The sequence below is a fragment of the Drosophila serrata genome, unplaced genomic scaffold (genome assembly GCF_035046125.1).
Source record: "Drosophila serrata isolate PLE 108 unplaced genomic scaffold, ASM3504612v1 contig_241, whole genome shotgun sequence".
NCBI lineage: Eukaryota > Metazoa > Arthropoda > Insecta > Diptera > Drosophilidae > Drosophila > Drosophila serrata.
In genome coordinates, this window is record NW_028257139.1 from 4,183,655 (window position 1) to 4,203,914 (window position 20,260).

General features: G+C 41.0%; 6 protein-coding genes across 9 annotated transcripts; 4 read left to right on the forward strand and 2 right to left on the reverse strand.

Annotated features, from left to right (window-relative positions):
- The first annotated feature begins 549 nt into the window (after positions 1-549).
- On the forward strand, positions 550-1,599 carry RpS29 (ribosomal protein S29). Its single transcript, XM_020958593.2, has 3 exons — positions 550-644; positions 1,067-1,166; positions 1,230-1,599. The coding sequence occupies exons 1-3, from the start codon at positions 583-585 to the stop codon at positions 1,236-1,238; spliced, it is 171 nt and encodes a 56-aa protein (XP_020814252.1). The 5' UTR covers positions 550-582; the 3' UTR covers positions 1,239-1,599.
- Positions 1,600-1,626: 27 nt separating this feature from the next.
- Positions 1,627-9,811, forward strand: LOC110188654 (uncharacterized). Its single transcript, XM_020958432.2, has 4 exons — positions 1,627-3,162; positions 8,460-9,005; positions 9,068-9,262; positions 9,326-9,811. Exons 1-4 carry the CDS (start codon positions 2,847-2,849, stop codon positions 9,541-9,543), a joined length of 1,275 nt encoding a protein of 424 aa, XP_020814091.2. The 5' UTR covers positions 1,627-2,846; the 3' UTR covers positions 9,544-9,811.
- Positions 9,812-10,469: 658 nt separating this feature from the next.
- Positions 10,470-11,025, reverse strand: MtnA (Metallothionein A). The gene is made up of 2 exons (XM_020958237.2): positions 10,893-11,025; positions 10,470-10,719 (listed from the first exon to the last, which is right to left on the reverse strand). The coding sequence occupies exons 1-2, from the start codon at positions 10,912-10,914 to the stop codon at positions 10,622-10,624; spliced, it is 120 nt and encodes a 39-aa protein (XP_020813896.1). The 5' UTR covers positions 10,915-11,025; the 3' UTR covers positions 10,470-10,621.
- Positions 11,026-11,274: 249 nt separating this feature from the next.
- Positions 11,275-15,786, forward strand: LOC110188439 (GTP-binding protein Di-Ras2). Of its 4 annotated transcripts, none has more exons than XM_020958166.2 (5): positions 11,275-11,423; positions 12,186-12,510; positions 12,571-12,756; positions 12,818-12,889; positions 13,169-15,786. In XM_020958166.2, the coding sequence occupies exons 2-5, from the start codon at positions 12,340-12,342 to the stop codon at positions 13,439-13,441; spliced, it is 702 nt and encodes a 233-aa protein (XP_020813825.1). In that variant the 5' UTR covers positions 11,275-11,423; positions 12,186-12,339; the 3' UTR covers positions 13,442-15,786. The 4 variants fall into 4 exon arrangements, with proteins under 4 accessions (XP_020813825.1, XP_086688142.1, XP_086688141.1 ...); XM_086832016.1 differs by having other exon boundaries at positions 11,275-11,419; XM_086832015.1 differs by having other exon boundaries at positions 11,298-11,432.
- On the reverse strand, positions 15,293-18,037 carry LOC110188438 (uncharacterized). The gene is made up of 6 exons (XM_020958165.2): positions 17,670-18,037; positions 17,338-17,589; positions 17,129-17,269; positions 16,931-17,070; positions 16,726-16,856; positions 15,293-16,372 (listed from the first exon to the last, which is right to left on the reverse strand). The coding sequence occupies exons 1-6, from the start codon at positions 17,910-17,912 to the stop codon at positions 15,903-15,905; spliced, it is 1,377 nt and encodes a 458-aa protein (XP_020813824.2). The 5' UTR covers positions 17,913-18,037; the 3' UTR covers positions 15,293-15,902.
- Positions 17,976-19,728, forward strand: LOC110188340 (alpha-2-macroglobulin receptor-associated protein). The gene is made up of 5 exons (XM_020958047.2): positions 17,976-18,415; positions 18,470-18,685; positions 18,742-18,952; positions 19,013-19,374; positions 19,435-19,728. The coding sequence occupies exons 1-5, from the start codon at positions 18,191-18,193 to the stop codon at positions 19,561-19,563; spliced, it is 1,143 nt and encodes a 380-aa protein (XP_020813706.2). The 5' UTR covers positions 17,976-18,190; the 3' UTR covers positions 19,564-19,728.
- Positions 19,729-20,260: the final 532 nt, after the last annotated feature.

Sequence of the window (20,260 nt, forward strand, 5' to 3'; positions counted from 1 at the left end):
GGCATTATCACAATCAGAACAATTATGTTCCAAGTAAAACCCCCTTTTTGAATACTTTCCTTTCCCGCGATCGACCGGCGCGAATCGTCCATGGCTATAACTATATTATTACGATGCCCAGTAGGCCACGCGGAAGGGGAAAATGGGAAATTAAATGGTAAACGATAAAAACACAACTAAAACAGCAGCTGAAAAACCGACGCTGTACAAGTAAAAAAAAACAAAGCGTTAATCTTTCAAAAACACTTTTCAACACTGCGCACAAAATTGGTGGCTTCGAAAAATTTCAAAAATAATTTTTTGTTTTTACAGAGAGCGTTTTGCCCTGGTAGAAAGTTTGTACTAAATAACTTTTGAACATTGGACTAGGGCTTATTACAGTTTTTGAAAAAGTAGCTTGATTTAAAATATTAAAAAAAAACTCCCCATGTTCCATTTTCCCACCGTTCCATTTCGACGCTAACTCATCGACGCTAACTGTCCCGTATCGATAGTTGGTTCATAAGGGGCGAATAGCAAACTATCGACCGACTCCCACCCCTAGATCCTCTTTCTTTTCGAATTTCTCGTGAAAACGCCAACATGGGTTTCGCTACTCTCTGGTACTCGCATCCCCGCAAATACGGCCAAGGCTCCCGATGCTGGTAAGATTCTTGTGGCCCGTAGGTTGGCACACCCTTTGGTGTACAATTTGTTTAAATGCTTGTCCCGTATACCCGTATTTTGCTCTCTTTCGCATGCCTGTAGAAAGTGAGGTTAATCACGCACAGACCCCTGCACGCATGGCGCCTGCCTTTTTGTAATGTTTGCACTTGTTTGCTGAATGTTCTTATGTTCTTTTGCCCCCGGTTGAGTACGGAAATACGTTTTTAAACATCTTGAACAGTTTCCATAATTGAGGGTGGCCAAAGTAAAAGCCGTCCGAGGCGGTGCGACGCTCGCCCATGGCAGCGGAGCAGCCGAGTGCGGCGACAGTGCTTTGCTGTGAATTTTTGTTATGCCAAGCTTAAGGTGCCGGATTTTTGTGTAAAACCGATCTAATGCTCTACCCGTTTCTACTTTCCAGCCGTGCCTGCTCTAACCGCCACGGTCTGATCCGCAAGTACGGCCTGAACATCTGCCGTCAGTGCTTCAGGGAGTACGCCAACGACATTGGCTTCAAGAAGGTGAGTTCTTCAACGGATTAAAGTGAAAGATGACCCGATGACTAATCGAATTTCTTTTTGCAGCTGGACTAAACGTCCTCTTCGCCTTTAGACGCGCCTAGAGCGTGTCGAAAAACAAACTCGGCATATTAATACACACAGTCGTCTCAGATGATGGGGACTTCGTATATTAATATGCCGGCAACAGCAGCAGCAGCAACAGCAACCATATAATCATTTGGAGATTTAAGCGACGACAAAGCTGAAACGTGTGCACCACAACATCTGGCATCGATTCCAAAGTAATCTCTTAAGCAAGAAACCAGAAGGGCCCGCAAGACAACGCCAGAGCACGCAGGATTCTAACAGTTGCCGCCTTCCACGAAGGATCTTTGTTAAAATACCAGTTTGTTTAAATCTCCATCTAATTAAATCCATAACAAGAAACCATGTAGTCGAATGAGTGTTGTAATTTGTGTTGTGGTGCGATTACTGCCGGAAAAGTGTGCATTTCCCTGTACATGTGTACATACGAACTCGAGTGTGATCTGTCAGTGTCATCTAAATTCGCACTAAGCGGCAAGCTAAACAAAAACAACCGGTTTCATAAGCTAAAGAGCGGATCATCCTTAAACTAGCTCAGATGCAGATCTTAATGGTTCGCCATTTGGCGGGCAGCAAATTGCAGCTGTTGCGTTTATGTTACAAGTAAGCTCAAGGTTTTGCATACATCTGTTAAAATCTATATTTCAAATAGCTATGGTTATGCTATCTTTGCTTAATATTCAGCATTCAGAGATTCCAAATCCAATTTACCTTCTTTACTAACAGGTTCTTTAATGCAAAGCCGGTATTCAATTTGGATAGATAATAAACATTAATGGGCGGATTGGCTAATAGCTTGGAATCTGGGTGTTGGCTGCCAATGCGTTTAACACAAGATTGACTTACTTAGTGGTTTTAGTGGTCAAGCAGTACTTGTACTACCAAAAACAGCATCTTTCTTAAATCAAAATTCAACAAAAATATAATGGAAGAAAGGTACCCTAACAAATGATTTATAGTTAAATATTTAATCTCGGCATTAAGCCTATCGGCCAGTTTAGTTACGTGGTATCAATCCCACGCGAACTTGTCAAGACATTGTGTATTCTTAATTGATGGGGTCCTTTTGGAAAGCCGGAAGCAATCTCCTGCGCGCGATGGCCTGCATTTCCTCATTTCTACGACAGTGGGTTAGTGGCGTCCACATCAACGCTGCCCGAGCTACCAACAACACCACCGCTTCGATCCGATCAGCGCAGCGAGTGCAGTGGAAGCCAGCTAAAAGCCCATTAGGCCGAGAGCCAAAACCAGTTTGGGGCCTGCCCCACTGCGCCGCTAAAGAGCGGGTCAGCCCCCGCTTAGCTCTCTTAGCTTGCTACCGATTCGCTCCATCTCAGCTGGCGACTCCGCTGCCGAAAATTCGGTTTTGCACATTCGCCAATTTAGCTTGGGAGTCTGATTCGGTCGCTTGGTGTTTAAACAACGTGGTCGCGCTTGCCCAGCTTTAAATCCAACACCAATCCAATAGCATATATTACCACCGTGTTTGCTGTTACCCATGATGACTGATTAGCTGTCTGCAGGTGCCACCGATTGCAGTCGCTCCCAAAAGTGAGGTCATCGGACCAGTGACCCCCAAAAAGAGATCCAGACGCTATGAGACTGCTGTGGCTGCAGCTTCTAGCTGCCGTATCCATCGGTTGTGCAACAGCAGCGAAGGCATCTGCTGGCCGCGGGGTTGCACAATACAAACTCCCGCTCCCAGCTCCACTGCCAGCCAATGAAGCTGCACGAGAGCTGCAGGCGACAGTGGGATCGGATCAGGCCAGGCGGCACCAGCAAAGTGCATCCAACCAGCGCAGGCGTACCCAGATCGTGCGCCGGCGCAGGCCCGTCGCCTCCTCCACAACAACAACATCCACTTCTACAAGTACAACAACCACGACAACAACAACAACAACCACAACAACAAGTGAGTTGACAGTTAAAGATAATTACCAGAAATGAGATACAAAATCAAATCCAAGTGAATACATCTGATAAAAAGTAATAGAGCGAAAACTTTCCTAATACAATGCAATTGTAATTTAAAGATCCTTAGAGCTATTAGATCCCAGCCTGGTTAAGCTAGACTTTGTCCATGTGATGACTAGCTTTTGGCTTGGTGAACGTTCGAATGTCAGGCAAACTGGTCGAAGATGCTGGCTCTGGCACTGACCTAGCTTCGGTTTCGGCCATAAAGATTGATATTGCGAATGTAAAAACAACGACAATACTGACGAAGAAGTTGTCTTGAGTGCGAAAAGTGATAAAACAAGTGGAATCAAAGCGCCGAAGATAGGGCTACCCCATTGTTTAAGACTTTATTACTTATTATACTTGTTAGTTTTAATTTGACTAAAGATGACGAGTATACCACATTTTTTAAAATACCCCGCTGTAATTTAACTTAAACCAGAAAGGAAACTAACTTAGTTTGCAATTTAATTATAGGATCGAGGGAAATCTATCAAAACTAAGCTTAAAATATTTGAATTCTTTGAACCGATATTTTTCTATTAACTATTTTCGAATTTTCAAAACTTAAAAACTAAGCAAAAAAAACATGAATTTTAATTCGGAAAGCTGTTCTATGCTAATTCGCAATAGGTTAAAAAATCTGCATACTCAGTTTTCAAATTGAACAAATTCAATTTTTTGTCAAATTTTGACAATTTTAATGATGTAACCTCTTATAAAATTTTCAATTTTCATAAAAATTTCAAAAATTTATTTTTCGACCGGACATGGATAGATCGACTCAGCGCTTGATGCTGATCAAGAATATATATGGTTTGTAGGTTCGGAAATGATTCCTTCACATCGTTACAAGCTTCTGACTTAAATTATACCCGGCAAAAAGGTATAAAAACAGACCATTTTGTTAAAAAATCTAAGATTTTCGGACATCATAATTAAACCGAAATTGAATTAATTTTAATTCGAAAAGCTTTTCTGTGGTCGTTTTTATTGGACTATTAAATCTGCATGCTGCGTTTGTTGATGCAATTGTTAGTTTTTGACTAAAATTATAAAACCTGGCAAAAAGCTATAAAAACAGACAATTTTGTCCAAAAATCATAGTCTTAAAAAACGCATAACTAATCCAAAAAATCATTAATTTTAATTCGGAAAGCTGTTCTATGCTAATTTGCAATAAGTTAAAAAATCTGCATACTCAGTTTTCAAATTTAACAACTTCAATTTTTTGTCAAATTTTGACAATTTTAATGATGTAACCCCTTATAAAATTTTCAATTTTCATTAAAATTTCAAAAATTTATTTTTCGACCGGACATGGATAGATCGACTCAGCGCTTGATGCTGATCAAGAATATGTATGGTTTGTAGGTTCGGAAATGATTCCTTCACATCGTTACAAGCTTCTGACTTAAATTATACCCGGCAAAAAGGTATAAAAACAGACAATTTTCTTGAAAAATCTAAGTTTTTCGGACATCATAATTGGGCCGAAATTGCATTAATTTTAAATCGGAAAGCTTTTCTGTGCTAGTTTTTATTGCACTATTAAATCTGCATACTGCGTTTGTTGATGCAATTGTTAAGTTTTTGACTAAAATTTTAAAACCCCGAAAAAAGGTATAAAAACAGACAATTTTGTCCGAAAAATCATAGTTTTAAAAAACTCATAACTAATCCAAAAAATCATTAATTTTAATTCGGAAAGCTGTTCTATGCTAATTTGCAATAGATTTAACAAATCTGCATACTCAGCTTTCAAATTTAAAAACTTCAATTTTTTGTCAAATTTTGGCAATTTTAATGATGTAACCCCTTATAAAATTTTCAATTTTCGGAAAAATGTCAAAAATTTATTTTTTGTCCAGACATGGCTAGAACGACTGGGCTGTTGATGCTGATCACAGAATATATCTGGTTTATAGGGTCAGAAATGACTCCGTCACATGCGTTAAAATCTTCTGATTAAAGCTATACGATGCAAAAAGGTATAAAAACAGACAATTTTCTTAAATTATCGAAGTTTTTCGAAACATCATAATTAAGCCAAATTAGCATTAATTTTGATTCGGAAAGCTTTTCTGTGCAAGATTTTAAAGCACTAACAAATCTGCATACTGCGTTTGTTGATGCTGTTATAGGTTTCTGACTAAAATTATAAAAACCCGCAAAATGGTATAAAAACTGACCATTTTTCCGAAAAATCATAGTTTAAAAAAACTCATAACTAAGCCAAACAATAATTAATTTTAATTCGGAAAGCTGTTCTATGCTAGTTTTTAGTACATTACCAAAGCTGCATACTCATTTTTCAAATTTAACAACTTCAATTTTTTGTCAAATATTGACAATTTTAATGATGTAACCACTTAAAAAATTTTCAATTTTCGAAAAAATTTCAAAAATTTATTTTTCGACCGGACATGGCTAGATCGACTCATCGCTTGATGCTGATCAAGAATATATATGGGTTGTAGGTTCGGAAATGATTCCTTCACATCGTTACAAGCTTCTGAATTAAATTATACCCGGCAAAAAGGTATAAAAACAGACCATTTTGTTGAAAAATCAAAGTTTTTCGGACATCATAATTAAGCCGAAATTGAATTAATTTTAATTCGGAAAGCTGTTCTATGCTCGTTTTTATTGCACTATTAAATCTGCATGCTGCGTTTGTTGATGCAATTGTTAGTTTTTGACTAAAATTTTAAAACCTGGAAAAAAGGTATAAAAACAGACAATTTTGTCAAAAAATCATAGTCTTAAAAAACGCATAACTAATCCAAAAAATCATTAATTTTAATTCGGAAAGCTGTTCTATGCTAATTTGCAATAGATTTAAAAATCTGCATACTCAGCTTTCAAATTTAACAACTTCAATTTTTTGTCAAATTTTGACAATTTTAATGATGTAACCCCTTATAAAATTTTCAATTTTCGGAAAAATGTCAAAAATTTATTTTTTGTTCAGACATGGCTAGAACGACTGGGCTGTTGAAGCTGATCACAAATATATCTGGTTTATAGGGTCAGAAATGACTCCGTCACATCGTTAAAAGCTTCTGACTAAAGCTATACGATGCAAAAAGGTATAAAAACAGACAATTTTCTTAAATTATCTAAGTTTTCGAAACATCATAATTAAGCCAAATTAGCATTAATTTTGATTCGGAAAGCTTTTCTGTGCAAGATTTTAAAGCTCTAACAAATCTGCATACTGCGTTTGTTGATGCTGTTATAGGTTTCTGACTAAAATTATAAAAACCCGCAAAATGGTATAAAAACTGACCATTTTTCCGAAAAATCATAGTTTAAAAAAACTCATAACTAAGCCAAACAATAATTAATTTTAATTCGGAAAGCTGTTCTATGCTAGTTTTTAGTACATTACCAAAGCTGCATACTCATTTTTCAAATTTAACAACTTCAATTTTTTGTCAAATATTGACAATTTTAATGATGTAACCACTTAAAAAATTTTCAATTTTCGAAAAAATTTCAAAAATTTATTTTTCGACCGGACATGGCTAGATCGACTCATCGCTTGATGCTGATCAAGAATATATATGGTTTGTAGGTTCGGAAATGATTCCTTCACATCGTTACAAGCTTCTGACTTAAATTATACCCGGCAAAAAGGTATAAAAACAGACCATTTTGTTGAAAAATCTACGTTTTTCGGACATCATAATTAAGCCGAAATTGCATTAATTTTAATTCGGAAAGCTGTTCTATGCTCGTTTTTATTGCACTATTAAATCTGCATGCTGCGTTTGTTGATGCAATTGTTAGTTTTTGACTAAAATTTTAAAACCTGGCAAAAAGGTATAAAAACAGACAATTTTGTCAAAAAATCATAGTCTTAAAAAACGCATAACTAATCCAAAAAATCATTAATTTTAATTCGGAAAGCTGTTCTATGCTAATTTGCAATAGGTTAAAAAATCTGCATACTCAGTTTTCAAATTTAACAACTTCAATTTTTTGTCAAATTTTGACATAAAATTTTCAATTTTCGAAAAAATTTCAAAAATTTATTTTTCGACCGGACATGGCTAGATCGACTCAGCGCTTGATGCTGATCAAGAATATATATGGTTTGTAGGTTCGGAAATGATTCCTTCACATCGTTACAAGCTTCTGACTTAAATTATACCCGGCAAAAAGGTATAAAAACAGACCATTTTGTTGAAAAATCTAAGTTTTTCGGACATCATAATTAAGCCGAAATTGCATTAATTTTAATTCGAAAAGCTTTTATGTGCTCGTTTTTATTGCACTATTAAATCTGCATACTGCAAAGCCTGTAAGGGTATAAAATTATTGGCTCGAATTAAGTTAAATTTGTTTGTTACATTTCGATCTTTTTTTATTATGTCAAAGCTTCTTTATAAAGAGATTAATAAATTGAGATTTTTTAAGAAGTTATGAGTTTTGCTAGACATCTTAGATAACCAAAAAATATATATATTTTATGCAGCAAAGTAAAATAGATAAATAGATTCGCCTTGGATTTGCAAATCCATTACTCTGACCGCAATTGAGTATTCAAAGTGTCGAAAACCTGATATACCCGTTTGCAGTCTGGAGTTTGGAGTTCGCCAAAGTCCACATACAAAGGTGCATAGGTTAGGTGTGGAGCGTCGATAACTGGAGCAGCGAAGCTTTCGAATCGCCGGTTTCGACTGCTGCAGCGGCAAGAGACCTTGGCTAAATCCGAGCCATGGTGTCGAACCCAAGGCCGCGAATTATTGGGGCCTAGGCCTTTGGTAATTTGCATGATCACGATCGTTTACACCGGCTGCTTAGAATCCATGTAATCATAATCTACCCTGGCTTAGGGTGGGCAGGCCAAATTGTAGGCACCCTGAACTTGACTCGCCATTAGCCCGTTTTATGGCTCGGAAATTTAAAGCACCATCTTCTGAGGAAGTGTCGCTAATGGACGAGGGTAATGCTCTCTGTCAGTTGAGGAGATCTCGGTGGGTGATTCACCGGGGTCCGAGCTGTTATTGCCACAGCGATGCACGTAATTGCGATGGGAACACGGTCTCGTGGAGTGGGTGGAAAGCATGGGGCAACTGGTTAATCCACCATTCATGCCAGCTTTCTGCCTGCTGAATAATGAAACAAACGCTCTTTATGAGCGGCGGGAACTGCGCTTTACTTGACGTGTAATGTCTGCTATTTGGAGCAGAAACACTAATGGCCACTGAGCACACAGCTAACCCACTTTCCACATTTCCTCAGCTCCGCGTCCCAGCCTGGCCAACGGCTTTAATTTCTTCAACCCCAACTTCTGGAGCTTTGGCCAGCAGAGTCTGGTGGCAGTGCGCCCGCCGACCAAGCAGCCCCATCCGCCCAAGAAGTTCAGTCCCAAGGAGGAAAAGGCTAGCCAGCGCAAACAGCTCAAGACCACCAGGAAACCCCCAGGTGGCGGACTGAGCTCCACCACAATAGATAGAACGAGCCCTAGGTCCTCAACTACGACCACAACAACCACACTGAAACCCTCCACGGATGGACCCTTTCGAATTGCGTTGCCCACCTTGAATTTTCCGAGTGCGGATGACAACGATGCGGACAAGGAGAAGGGCAAGCGGGCGGCCGCTGAGCTCCGTTTGAAGTACAACTGTCCGCGGGAGAACGAGGTGCGCTTCCAGCTCTTCCCTAAGATCTGCAAGACAGATCGAGATTGTTCCGTCTGGCAGCGCGATGAGCTGTGCTGCGATATCTTCGGAGCAAGTAGCTGTGCGTCGGGTGTTCCTAAGCCCCTGGAGGAAGCTCCACATGCACGTGAGTAGAGCTAGTCACCAGGGATTTAGTTCACCAATTGATGTCTATATAATTTCGTACAGCCATTCTGGGTTTGATACCTCGCAAGTGCCCCAGCAGACCGCTGGCGGAGCTCTGGTGGGATGTCCAAGAGTGCAACACGGACATGGACTGCTGGCCCCGGGTCTGCTGTCCGGATGGTCGGAGGCGGTACTGTCGTACCTCGCAGCCGGAACTGGAAACAGCACCTGTGCCAGTGAAGCGCTCCTTTGACTATCGTAAGTTTAAAGTTAATAAATAAACTTTTTAAATCTTATTTGGAAACCCTCCTCTTTTGCCAGTCTCCGAGTACCTGGAGTGCACTGCTCCTCCTCCGCCCATATTTGACTTGCACCCAAAGGCGTGCACCTCCACGTTGGATTGCTTCCCGAATGTGTGCTGCCAGGAGGCTGGCCTGAGGCACTGCCGTCCACCCAAGAAGTCTGTGCTAACCTTGATGGCCAACTTTCTGAACGTAGACTTCGTTAAGCGGCTGGCCCAGAACATCGTTATCAAGTAGGCCGAGCACTCCCATTTCCCACTATTTTCTACCTTGTACGTTTCGAAATTGCCGTGATATCTCCCGCCCGTAATTGTTTGGCCACGCTGATAACCAAAAAGAAGACATGCACACACTCATTCGTTTCATATATGTATAAATACTGCGCACTAGGCTTACCCTCCAATGAGTCCCCTAATCTTCCATAGGTGTGTTCACCTAGCCTAGTATTAGATCTAAGCTGCATTCGTAGGCTAACAAAAATAAATGCGAACTTACTTAAAACTCATAATGTCGGGGTCTTTCACTCGGAGGTCGTGGGTCTGAGGTTGCGGGTAACCCTACCCCATAGGTCATACAAGTCGCGCTTCTCAGCAAACATCCGCCCGGGTTCTTGTTCTTGACTTATTCCGGTGACGACTTTGAGTTCAGGTGTAAGGTTTTTGCACTTTCTTATAGATTCATGTTGATGTGGTCCACTGGGCAGACACAAAGTGGAACCATTTATTTCTTTTATGAGAATGACATATATACATAAAAGAATGTTTTAAATTATTTTAAGACGTTATAAATGCTGTCCGTAGCCTCCATAACACCTTTCAGTCAAAAAAAAGCTATATTTGCTTATCTCCAGCTGTATTTCGTATCTACAAGTCAGAAGTTCAAACCGCTGTGCTTTGAAATCTGATCCCCAGTCTGCGTCTTTAGCTCCAACACACGCTTACAATAGAAGAACGTCTCAGATTACCATATTTGCCCCACTGAATTTAATCATAAAAACGCGTTTGCACACATGTGGAAAGCACTTGACCATCCGTTTTCCACGGCACGTATGTACATATGTATGTATATATGTATATTTATGAGCATCTAATAAACCAGAATCTAACCCAGAGACCCCAACAGACCCAGAACCGAAGTGATTGCGCAACACAAAAAGAGGCAGCTTAGGTTTCAATTGTATTTAATTGAACATTGTGTGGAGGGAAAATGAGAAAACATGTTTGTTAATACAATTTAGCTGACTGAGTAAGTAAAAAAAAGGGAAATCAGTTCGGAGATGTGAGTCTGAGCCATTCTTCTCCAGATCTTCTCCAGCTCACTTGGAGCAGGAGCAGGCGGACTTCTTGGCTCCACCGCACTTGCAGTCAGTGCCGCAGTTGCAGGATCCCTTGTTGGTCTGGGTGCATTTGCATCCTGGAAAAACAGAAAAAAATTAACCATCAGCATGAAGTTATATGAAAGAAATTAGACTTTAGGATCTATATATCAAGGAATTTGTATAACTCAAGAAACATCGATTGAAAACTTCGATGATTTCCGAGCTGAACTTGAAAGTCCTTGTGATCCGTCGCCATTTTGAAACTTACCGCTTCCGCATGGGCAAGGCATCTTGGATTTTTTGGTTTTTCTGGAACTTGATCACTTCACAATTAGTAGACTTTGGGCTTAGTAGGCCTTTAACTTTTTATTTAGATGATGATTCACTTTGCTGCTGACCACAACTGATGCATATTCGGGCGGATGCTCCCGGTTTTATACAGTTTGGAAACGCGGCTTTGCTTTTCCACACGGCCGGCAAATATCAATTTTCTTGCAATGTTCAATTCTTTTGCACACGCCGGCCGGCGCTTTTCCCCCTTTTTTTGGAGCCGTGTGCAAAAGCTTTCGCCGCGCGGTTTCTGTCTTGGCAGCATGGTTGGGGCACAAGCTTTATGTTACTTTTGGGGCTGGCGCAGGCGCTGATATACCGTTGTGTGTGTGGGGGCGGTGGGTGGGCGGGGTCCGGGTCCGGGTCCCCGTTATCGGAAGCAGAGGATAGGACGGCCTGCAGCAGAGAGCTCAGTCACATCGGGCAATAGATCCTGTCCTGCAACGAATTCCAGTGCAACGAAATGCAAGTAAATACGGTAAAAAGAAAAAGCACCTCTGATCCTGCAGGAAATTCAATATAGCATGGAATTAAACTAAATGCTTTTCTCGTTCTCTGCTTATGTGTGTGTGTTTGTGCGAGTGGGAAGTGCAGCGCAGATAAAATCGATAAATCCAAGCCAAAATAAAGCAAGGAAAAATCAACAGCAAAGTGCGTGAGGTGTGCCAGTGGGTGAGCGGGAGCGTGTGTGTGTGTATGTGCGAGGAGGAAAAACAAAAAGTGTGAAAACAAAACGAGGGGGAAGAATCCTACGGGGGGGAGGAGTTGGTATGCGGAAAAGGTGCCACCAGGACAATCAAGCGGAAGTGAGCAGTTACGCCTCGTGTGTCTCTCTGTGTGGGTGTGTGTGTGTGTGTGGGCAGGAAACCCCTTTGGGACGGTGTCGGGGTCGCCTTCAAAGCATCGACTATTTATACCGCACGGCCAAACGCAATCATAATCGCAGTGGCAGCAATGAGATAGTTGGGATGATGAGGAGATGGCGATGCCGATCTATCTGGCAGCCATGTAAAAATCAATACCCTTCCTTGGCGGCACATGGCTAAAATTAGCGACACACGCATTGTTTCCCCTTTTTTGTTTTGGGTTGTTTTGGTTTTTCTTTTTTTTTGTGGGGACCCTGAAGCCGTGCCACCCCCACATTTCCGTACCCACTCCAACACCCACTTGGAATGCCTGTGCGTGCGTGGGCGTTGTGGCCAAAAACTGATTTTGCTCTTAATCGTTGCAGATAAACGAAAGCATGGCGCCCAAGTAGAACAATCCACCAGCGCCCGACAGCAAGCCAACAAGCTCCAGCTCCAGCTGTGTTTCTCTCTCTATCTCTACTAGCTGTTTCCACTTAGAATCCAAAAACCCGCCAGTTCCGACGTTCCGGGATCGGGATGACGGAGCAGAAGAACCAGGTGACGCGCGCTGCGCCGGAGCAGAGCAACGACTACCGAGTGGTGGTCTTTGGCGCCGGAGGCGTGGGCAAGAGCTCCCTAGTGTTACGTTTCATCAAGGGTACCTTTCGCGAGAGCTATATACCGACCATCGAGGACACCTACAGGCAGGTCAGTGTCGCTGCTATCCACAGGTGTAAAATACCTCCCAACTAATTTAACTTTCTATAGGTCATCAGCTGCAATAAGAACATCTGCACGCTGCAGATCACGGACACCACCGGATCGCATCAGTTCCCGGCAATGCAGCGGTTGTCCATCTCAAAGGGTCATGCCTTCATAATGGTATACTCGGTATGCTCCAAGCAGAGTCTGGAGGAGCTAAGACCCATCTGGGCGCTTATCAAGGAGTTAAAGGTGGGCGAGCTTCCCTGTAACACTATCCAAACCCGAATCTCTAATCTGTTGTTTTCCACAGGGAGCGGACATACCGAACATACCCGTCATGTTGGTGGGCAACAAGTGTGATGAGACCGCCGAATTGCGTGAGGTTAGCAGCCAACTAAAACTATCAATCATTATTGCGGTGGCAATAACAGATAGTAGTATTTTAGTGGTTAAACTAGAAAGTAACTAAGGGCTTAGGATAAGAGGATAAAATTGTCGTACGCCTGGAAATTGAGCCACAAGAAAATCTAGCCCAACATCTTTCGTTGGTATTAAATATTAAATATAGTTAAAAATAGTTAAAGTATATAAATACTAAGTCAGAATAAGCCTTTGGACCCTGGACTTAACTCTCTCATATAAAATGTCCCTCTTTTCACAGGTTTCCCAGATCGAGGGTCAGGCACAGGCCACCACTTGGAGCATATCCTTCATGGAGACGTCTGCCAAGACGAATCACAATGTAACCGAGCTGTTCCAGGAGCTGCTCAACATGGAGAAGACCCGCACCGTTTCCCTTCAGTTGGATACCAAGAAGCAGAAGAAACAAAAGAAGGAGAAAAAGTCCAAGGATACGAACGGCTCCATTCCGGAGAATGGAGATGCCAGTGCCAGTGCCAGCGGAGGGGCCAAGGAGAAGTGTCGCGTTATGTAAGCATCGGATGGCATGCGGCCCGGGTCGCATTGCGTCGAGTTTAATTGAAGGGAGACGGTGACAGACAAATACTCGCCTTGGGGCAGCAGCGTAAAGGGGAGCTGTTTCCACCCACAAGCGCCATGCGCCACACACCACGCACCACGCACCATACACCACATATACCCATACCCAGTGCCCACATCTAGAGTTACAGCCACACAAGACATGTATTTAAGAACTGATGTAAGTCACACCACGATTGCAATTACGATTACGAGTATATTTTGCATATATAGGTTCTATTCGAGCAGATCAGATCCTTCTAGTCGCACAGAGTACACAAGATACAAGAATACGATACATACTTTAATATATGGGACACACCACAAAGCTAACTAACCCTAAGTTTACACATAATCGCATCTGAAACGTAACGGCATACATATCAAATGTTTACATACTTGCATGATCCACCAACCATTCATAACCAGGTATCAAAAGAAAAGCTATACACTACTATAAATATATCTCTAACGAAAGCCAAAGTACCTACTTAAAGACATAGAATCTGTATCGACTACGATACGAATACAATATTTACATTGGATCCATCAACGGAAGACTTCTTGTGGGGCAACTGAGCACGCACTGATGCCGATGCCTCCCCCGACTATCATTGCTGTTTAACTATTTACCACCTAACCAGAATAATACAGACGAAACTATAGATGAGCCCCCGATCGCCACATATGTAAGCTAATGTATAAAATACTCATAGCCATGCCCACATCGAAGATCCGCAGAACATAAAACTCCTTCAAGACGATGGCAGTGTATGTATTTGTATTATATTAAATGTGTATGTACAATTTTACACCTATTTTGCTGAAATTCATTGACGAAACACACAGAGAAAGAGACAGAGAGAGGAAATCATTTTAGTGGCAAAAAAAAAATATATAAAGAACCGAATCGAGTTCAAGTACAATTCCATTCATCAAGTGAGCCAAGGAACACACGTACATCGAAGGATATTTGAAGAGCATTTGGTGCATTTTTGCAGTAGCATGTAGAAGTATATAAGTTGCCTGTTTTTAAAACACACACATAAGTATCTTACGTATGTATAACAAGAACCGTTCCCAATTGTGGTATTCGTTATTTTAATTGTTGGTTGGCTTGTGCGTAGGCCTAGGCGTAGGCGTAGGAGTTGAACGAATTGTTTCGCATAGTTTGCTGTTGTTTGATATTAAGAGGATTAGTTTTTTAAATTTTACCAATCAGACTAAGTGAATGATATGCTTTAATCGCTGCTAAAGGCGTAATTACATTAATTATGATGTTGCTCATCTGATAGAAACGCCGAATCAGGACACAGATGGACACTCTTGGCTGGAACAGAACGGAACAGATCAGCTAACAGGAATCAAGAGGAAGTGACAAATTACACACTAGAACTAATAAAGGGAAATTGTTGAATTCGAGTAGAGAAATTATTAATCAAGATTATGATAGCGGACCAATTTGCGTATAAGATTTGTGAAATCAATTTAGATAAATTTTCTTGGTTTGCCATAGACATGGACTATTCTACTACACACAGATGTGCCAGCCGCCAGCCTCAGTTGAAACTTGTAGTAGGTGGCCGTCGTAGCCAGCTTAGCCAGTGCTTTGGGTTCTGCTTCGTGTTTTTCTAGTTTTAGCTTTAGTTCTAGGAGACAGCAAGCTGGGTTTTTGGCTATTCAGAATATGTATTGGATGACATATTGCATACACAATACATTCCACTAACAAGTGCGATACCTTAGTTGCATAACAATTATTATAATAATAATAATAACGAATGAATTGTAATTAAAGCATAATACATTTTAGGTGCATGATTTAAAATACAACGAATAAATATATTTACACCGAGGTTCTTTTCTAATTTTTTTCTTACAAAAATATATATACACACCACCATATAGATCTATATACATAGATGTATACACATGTATATTAAATATATATTATTAGTTGTAAACATATTGAACTAGATTTTACAAGATTCGAAAAACCGAATATTTAATTATCGCTTACACTCAATTAATATGCAACTCCCACAGAGCGCCCACTGCTATAATATTTATATATATTGACGATAATCGATAATAGCCTGAGCGCCACGTTGTAAATATAAAAAAGGATCAACAAATTACATAGAGTATATCCGATTTTTTGAAGGGCCCGGCAGCATAATATAAAAGTTCGGTGGCCTACTTAAATGATCTTATTGTTGAAGATTTAACTTAATAACACTTATCGTGCAAATGAGAACACGCAAAATAATTTAAATAAAAATTTAACTATGACAAATCAAATCGATGTAAAATGTTAATTACTGGATGGGAATTTGATTTAATCTACTTAATGGGATAAAAATCACGGACATAACACTAGGGAAAAAAAAATACAAATTACGTTTAAAAACGTTCTGTTACAACGTATCGATATTATCGACATCATCCTCGTGATCATCGACCAGCGTAAAACCTTCTTCCTCATAAACGCTACACATGTCCTGCTTGCTGCGCCTACTCTTGTTGCTGCCATCACTCGTATCCAGCGTTTCTTCTTTCTTCGGCGATGGCTTTGGAGAAGTTTGCGGTGGCTCTAAGAGCTCCTGGACGCCAGAAACGGAGGGTAGGGCCTGCTGCTGTGTTTCTCGCTGAACATTTGTGACGTTCATTACATTAAGTAGCATTTTCAGGTTTTCGCCAGATATACAGTCCCGATTGGGCTCATTAGCACCGATCGGCTGGACGACTGGGGCCTCAGTTCGGCTGTGGACAAGTGAGGCCCAAGCTTTGGGGCTAATCACATACTTAAACGTTAGCTTTATAATGTATCCAACCAAGGCAACCAAGAACAGCGGAGCAATCAGGTTATAGGGGAATGACAATCCATCTGCCGGATACAAAATAGTTCGATATTAAAACGCTAATTCACTACTAAGGTTAAATTTTCCTTAAGTTGTTAAACAAAAAAGGGACTTAGATAAGTTTTGTATCTTTTGACGATGTCTACCGACCCTTTGTAACCATTTAAGGAGAACCCCTTATACGGACAATTTTATAGAGTGCCAATAGTAATTTCCCTAGGCAATTCGTTATGCTGGAGTCACTGTCACTGTATTGCACTTTTAGACCATTATTAAAAAGCACTTTATATCCAACGCTACTTTCAGAAAGCATAATTTGTGACAAACCCAGTTGGCTTATTAAAATGTTTGGAAGGTTGCCCTGCGTCTTGAGACTTACTAGTAAGTTTTGTCATGGTATGCGATACTCTTTCCAACAAGACTTCCAACTGCTTAAGGAACAAGTCATTTGCATACATAAGGAACACTTCGTCTGGCCGGCAGTATGGAAGATTGAGCTTTGAAGATTTTCTAAAAGAAACAAAAAACAAACAAAAACAAATTGTATAAAGAGGATACTTGCGATCTTAAGATCGCCTACCCACCTAATCATCTCCTTTTGTTTATCACCTGGGGATGCTCTGCTTACATAGTTTTTCAATCGAGAAAACCAAGACATTTCCGCATAGCTCCCTGTTTCCTGGTTAGTATCAATAACCTCAAGCATGGCGTCAACTTCTAGTTTCTGTAAATAAATAATACGGTTGAAAAGGGTGGTTTGATTACAGCCTGAAGTAACCTACTCTGTTGCATTCCAAATAGGTGTGCAGATATCCGAACAGAAAAACACCTCCAAGGAAAATTGTAATAATCCCATAACGGTAGCGCCTGCGCACAATGTATCCGAGTGTAATAGAAAACGCGACAAAAAGCAGAAACTGCACCTGGGAATAACATGAAAGGCAGTCCGTTATCTAAAGTGTCAAGTTTCCATAGAAGGCGCAACAGGTACCTCGGAAATTTTCGCCAGTGCCACAAAGTCCTTGAAAATATCCGTAATTAAGGCGAACACCCCGTTCCCCTTGTGCGCATAGGAACAACCAAATTTGCCTTCAAACAATGGTGCCGCCTGCGCACTCTCCAGAATTTTGGTCAGCACCACGTCCAGATCCCGGGCATCGCGCACGATTTCCAGTTCTTCCAACTGCGACGGCAGCACTGAGAACAGCAGGGATCGCTTGTAGACATTTGTCTCTTTATCGAACTATTTACACAAAGATGTACATGTTAGCATCCATGACGTCATGTCGCCAAACTTGGTTATTCCGCGAGGGCCGATCTCACCTGCAAACGCTTCCGTTGGAACAGCAGATTCGCGAACTTTCTGAAGTAGGTAAGGGCAAGTGCATCCTCTACGGCAGCCGGAGACCGCTCCACAGCTGGACACTTGCAATCCAAGTCCATTGCAAAGTCAGACCAGGCTGGATGAGGGTCCACCCAGTTCTCTTCGCCGGTGCCGCCGCCGCTCTGGCAGCACACACTGTTAATTATCACCAGAAAACAAGTGACCGCTGCCTCTGTCCTCATTGTCTCGGCTCCTTTCAGTAAACAATTGCAAGCTAAATATAAATAATATTAAGAGGAGCTAATGGAATGGCGCGGCAATGCAGCGGTGGGTGCTCAGTGTGCCCGAATCTAGAAAACTAAAGAATAAGTCGTCGATTCTGTGATCCCTAGCTGGGCACACTGGCCGAAATCATACCTTCCTATGAGGTTGGCAGCGCGGCTTTTTGTGAATAACTGTTTAGCCAGGTCAGCACCGAAAATTTGCATGTGCTTTTGATCCTGTTGAAGATCACGGGAAAATGATTAAGTCAGGACCGCTACTGGCATTGTTTGCCCTTGCCCTGCTGGTAGCTTCGCAGGGCGTTGGTGCCGACAAGAAGCAGAGCAAGAAGTACAGCCGAGAAGCCAACGACCCGCAGCAATTCGAGCAAGTACGACAAGAGAAGTACGATCCCGATTTCAAGAGCATACAGCGACCCTTTCGAATGGCCAAGCTGAATCTTGTGTGGTCAAAGGCGCAGAACGTAAGTGCGGGCAGTTGCCGGGAATCTCTGAATACATATTAACATGAATTTCAGCGTTTGACGGAGCCCAAGCTGAAGTCGCTGTATATGGAGCTGAAAATCCACGACAAGGAGGAGATTGCATGGAAGCAGCTAAATTCGCAGCACAAAGACAAGGATGGCCTGAAGGAAGACGAGCTGCGCCGAAAGCTGATTGGCATCATGAGCAGCTACGATCTCCTAGAGCACTTTGATGAGACGCAAGATGCAGAAAAGATTAAGCCCTTTAAGGTACTCTCATTGTGCGTTAGATCAACAGACGCTTAAGTGTTTGAATGTTATTACAGAAATTCCACGATCCCGAAGAGCGACACAAAAACAAGAGCTTGTTCAAGGACAAGAAACTTAATCGGCTGTGGGAGAAGGCAGAGATTTCGGGCTTTACTTCTGAGGAGTTGAAATCCTTAAAGCAGGAGTTCGATCACCACCAGGATAAGGTTGATGTGTACTACAGCCTGCTGGAAAACATTGGCACCGTGGACACCGACAAGCATGAGAGTGAGTTTGGGGGAAATACAAGAAGAAGCTTGCTTTATTACTTTGCTTTCTACAATTAAGATGCCATCAACACCGAGGACCTGGACACCTACAATATGATTTCGAACGATGCCAATGAAAATGAGATCAAGACGCATTCACAAAATGTCAATAAATTTGAAAACGACTTAAAAACATTGCGCGGTCATCATGTAGGCATCAAGGATCACTACGATCGGTTGGAGCGCCTTGTGTCCTCCGGACCCCATAGTCAGGACTTCATTGAGCCGAAGGTGCAGGGTCTGTGGCGAGTGGCGCAGGCTAGTAACTTCACCGAAAAGGAGCTGGCGTCCATCAAGACTGAGTTGTTCCATTTTGAGAGTCGCCTACTAAAGCTGCGTCATCTGCATGCCGAGCATGCTTTGCATAAGGAGAAGTACAAGGTAATCGCGAGCGGAGAGCGTAAAAATATATATATTAAAAGTGTTATTTTAATTTTGTAGGAAGAGAAGCACAAGGATAAAAGCAACCGCTTCGAGGATATGGAGGATCAGCTTAAGAAGCAAACTCGCAAGGTTGAGAAGCTGCAGGAGAACATTGAGAGAACAATCTTCAAGCACACAGAACTCTAAAGTCTTACAGCATTCACAAAACGTGCCAAGCGATCAATTATAATTAAGTGCAACTGTTTTGCGTAAGGCACAAAAACCTTTAAAGCTGCTGCTTTTAGCATAGTTATAGTTTTTGATACCAAATATCAATTGTATGAAATAAAATCTCATAAAGTTTAGATGGAAGCTCTTGGTTTTTTTTTAGCGGTCCAATTAAAGCCGTTAGAATGAAAGCTGCAAACAGATATATAAATATATAGTCTCTTCCTCAGTTTTTAAGCTGTCTAAATTTGTAATTTTATTACCTATTTCTATTATCTCTCGTAAATAAAGCGGAACAAGCTAGATCGGAATACTATATCATATAGCTCCCATAGGAACGATCATTTTTAAAACAAAAGTTCTAACCGCTGCTTTTTAAAGACATTTTCATCCAATTTGAGACATGGCCTTTTTTTTATTATTTAACATTTCGTTTTTAACTTTATTTTAAATTTCTTCCTATACCATATAGCTGTCATAAGAACTTTAATAAGTAATAAATATAAAAATATTTATAGCTTCGCTGTTTTCAAATTAATTTAATTTTCTCTGAGTAATATACATTTTTTATTATTTTAGAATTTCTGTTTTAATTTTATGCAAATCGAATCATTAAAACATGTAGTCATACAAACGATTAGTCAATGAAGAGGAATATGTAATATCGTCAATGCAA

What these genes read in the sequence shown, in the direction of transcription:
- LOC110188340 (XM_020958047.2), top strand. Translation starts at nt 18,191, where the DNA reads ATGATTAAGTCAGGACCGCTACTGGCATTGTTTGCCCTTGCCCTGCTG. An exon ending in TGTGGTCAAAGGCGCAGAAC is followed by an intron (nt 18,416 to 18,469) that starts GTAAGTGCGGGC and finishes CATGAATTTCAG; the next exon opens with CGTTTGACGGAGCCCAAGCT. An exon ending in AAAAGATTAAGCCCTTTAAG is followed by an intron (nt 18,686 to 18,741) that starts GTACTCTCATTG and finishes ATGTTATTACAG; the next exon opens with AAATTCCACGATCCCGAAGA.
- LOC110188439 (XM_020958166.2), top strand. Translation starts at nt 12,340, where the DNA reads ATGACGGAGCAGAAGAACCAGGTGACGCGCGCTGCGCCGGAGCAGAGC. An exon ending in TCGAGGACACCTACAGGCAG is followed by an intron (nt 12,511 to 12,570) that starts GTCAGTGTCGCT and finishes AACTTTCTATAG; the next exon opens with GTCATCAGCTGCAATAAGAA. An exon ending in CGCTTATCAAGGAGTTAAAG is followed by an intron (nt 12,757 to 12,817) that starts GTGGGCGAGCTT and finishes TGTTTTCCACAG; the next exon opens with GGAGCGGACATACCGAACAT.
- MtnA (XM_020958237.2), bottom strand. Translation starts at nt 10,914, where the DNA reads ATGCCTTGCCCATGCGGAAGCG. An exon ending in GCCTTGCCCATGCGGAAGCG is followed by an intron (nt 10,720 to 10,892) that starts GTAAGTTTCAAA and finishes CTGTTTTTCCAG; the next exon opens with GATGCAAATGCACCCAGACC.
- LOC110188654 (XM_020958432.2), top strand. Translation starts at nt 2,847, where the DNA reads ATGAGACTGCTGTGGCTGCAGCTTCTAGCTGCCGTATCCATCGGTTGT. An exon ending in AACAACAACCACAACAACAA is followed by an intron (nt 3,163 to 8,459) that starts GTGAGTTGACAG and finishes ACATTTCCTCAG; the next exon opens with CTCCGCGTCCCAGCCTGGCC. An exon ending in GAAGCGCTCCTTTGACTATC is followed by an intron (nt 9,263 to 9,325) that starts GTAAGTTTAAAG and finishes CTCTTTTGCCAG; the next exon opens with TCTCCGAGTACCTGGAGTGC.
- LOC110188438 (XM_020958165.2), bottom strand. Translation starts at nt 17,912, where the DNA reads ATGAGGACAGAGGCAGCGGTCACTTGTTTTCTGGTGATAATTAACAGT. An exon ending in TCCAACGGAAGCGTTTGCAG is followed by an intron (nt 17,590 to 17,669) that starts GTGAGATCGGCC and finishes TTGTGTAAATAG; the next exon opens with TTCGATAAAGAGACAAATGT. An exon ending in AAACAAAAGGAGATGATTAG is followed by an intron (nt 16,857 to 16,930) that starts GTGGGTAGGCGA and finishes TGTTTCTTTTAG; the next exon opens with AAAATCTTCAAAGCTCAATC.
- RpS29 (XM_020958593.2), top strand. Translation starts at nt 583, where the DNA reads ATGGGTTTCGCTACTCTCTGGTACTCGCATCCCCGCAAATACGGCCAA. An exon ending in GGCCAAGGCTCCCGATGCTG is followed by an intron (nt 645 to 1,066) that starts GTAAGATTCTTG and finishes TCTACTTTCCAG; the next exon opens with CCGTGCCTGCTCTAACCGCC.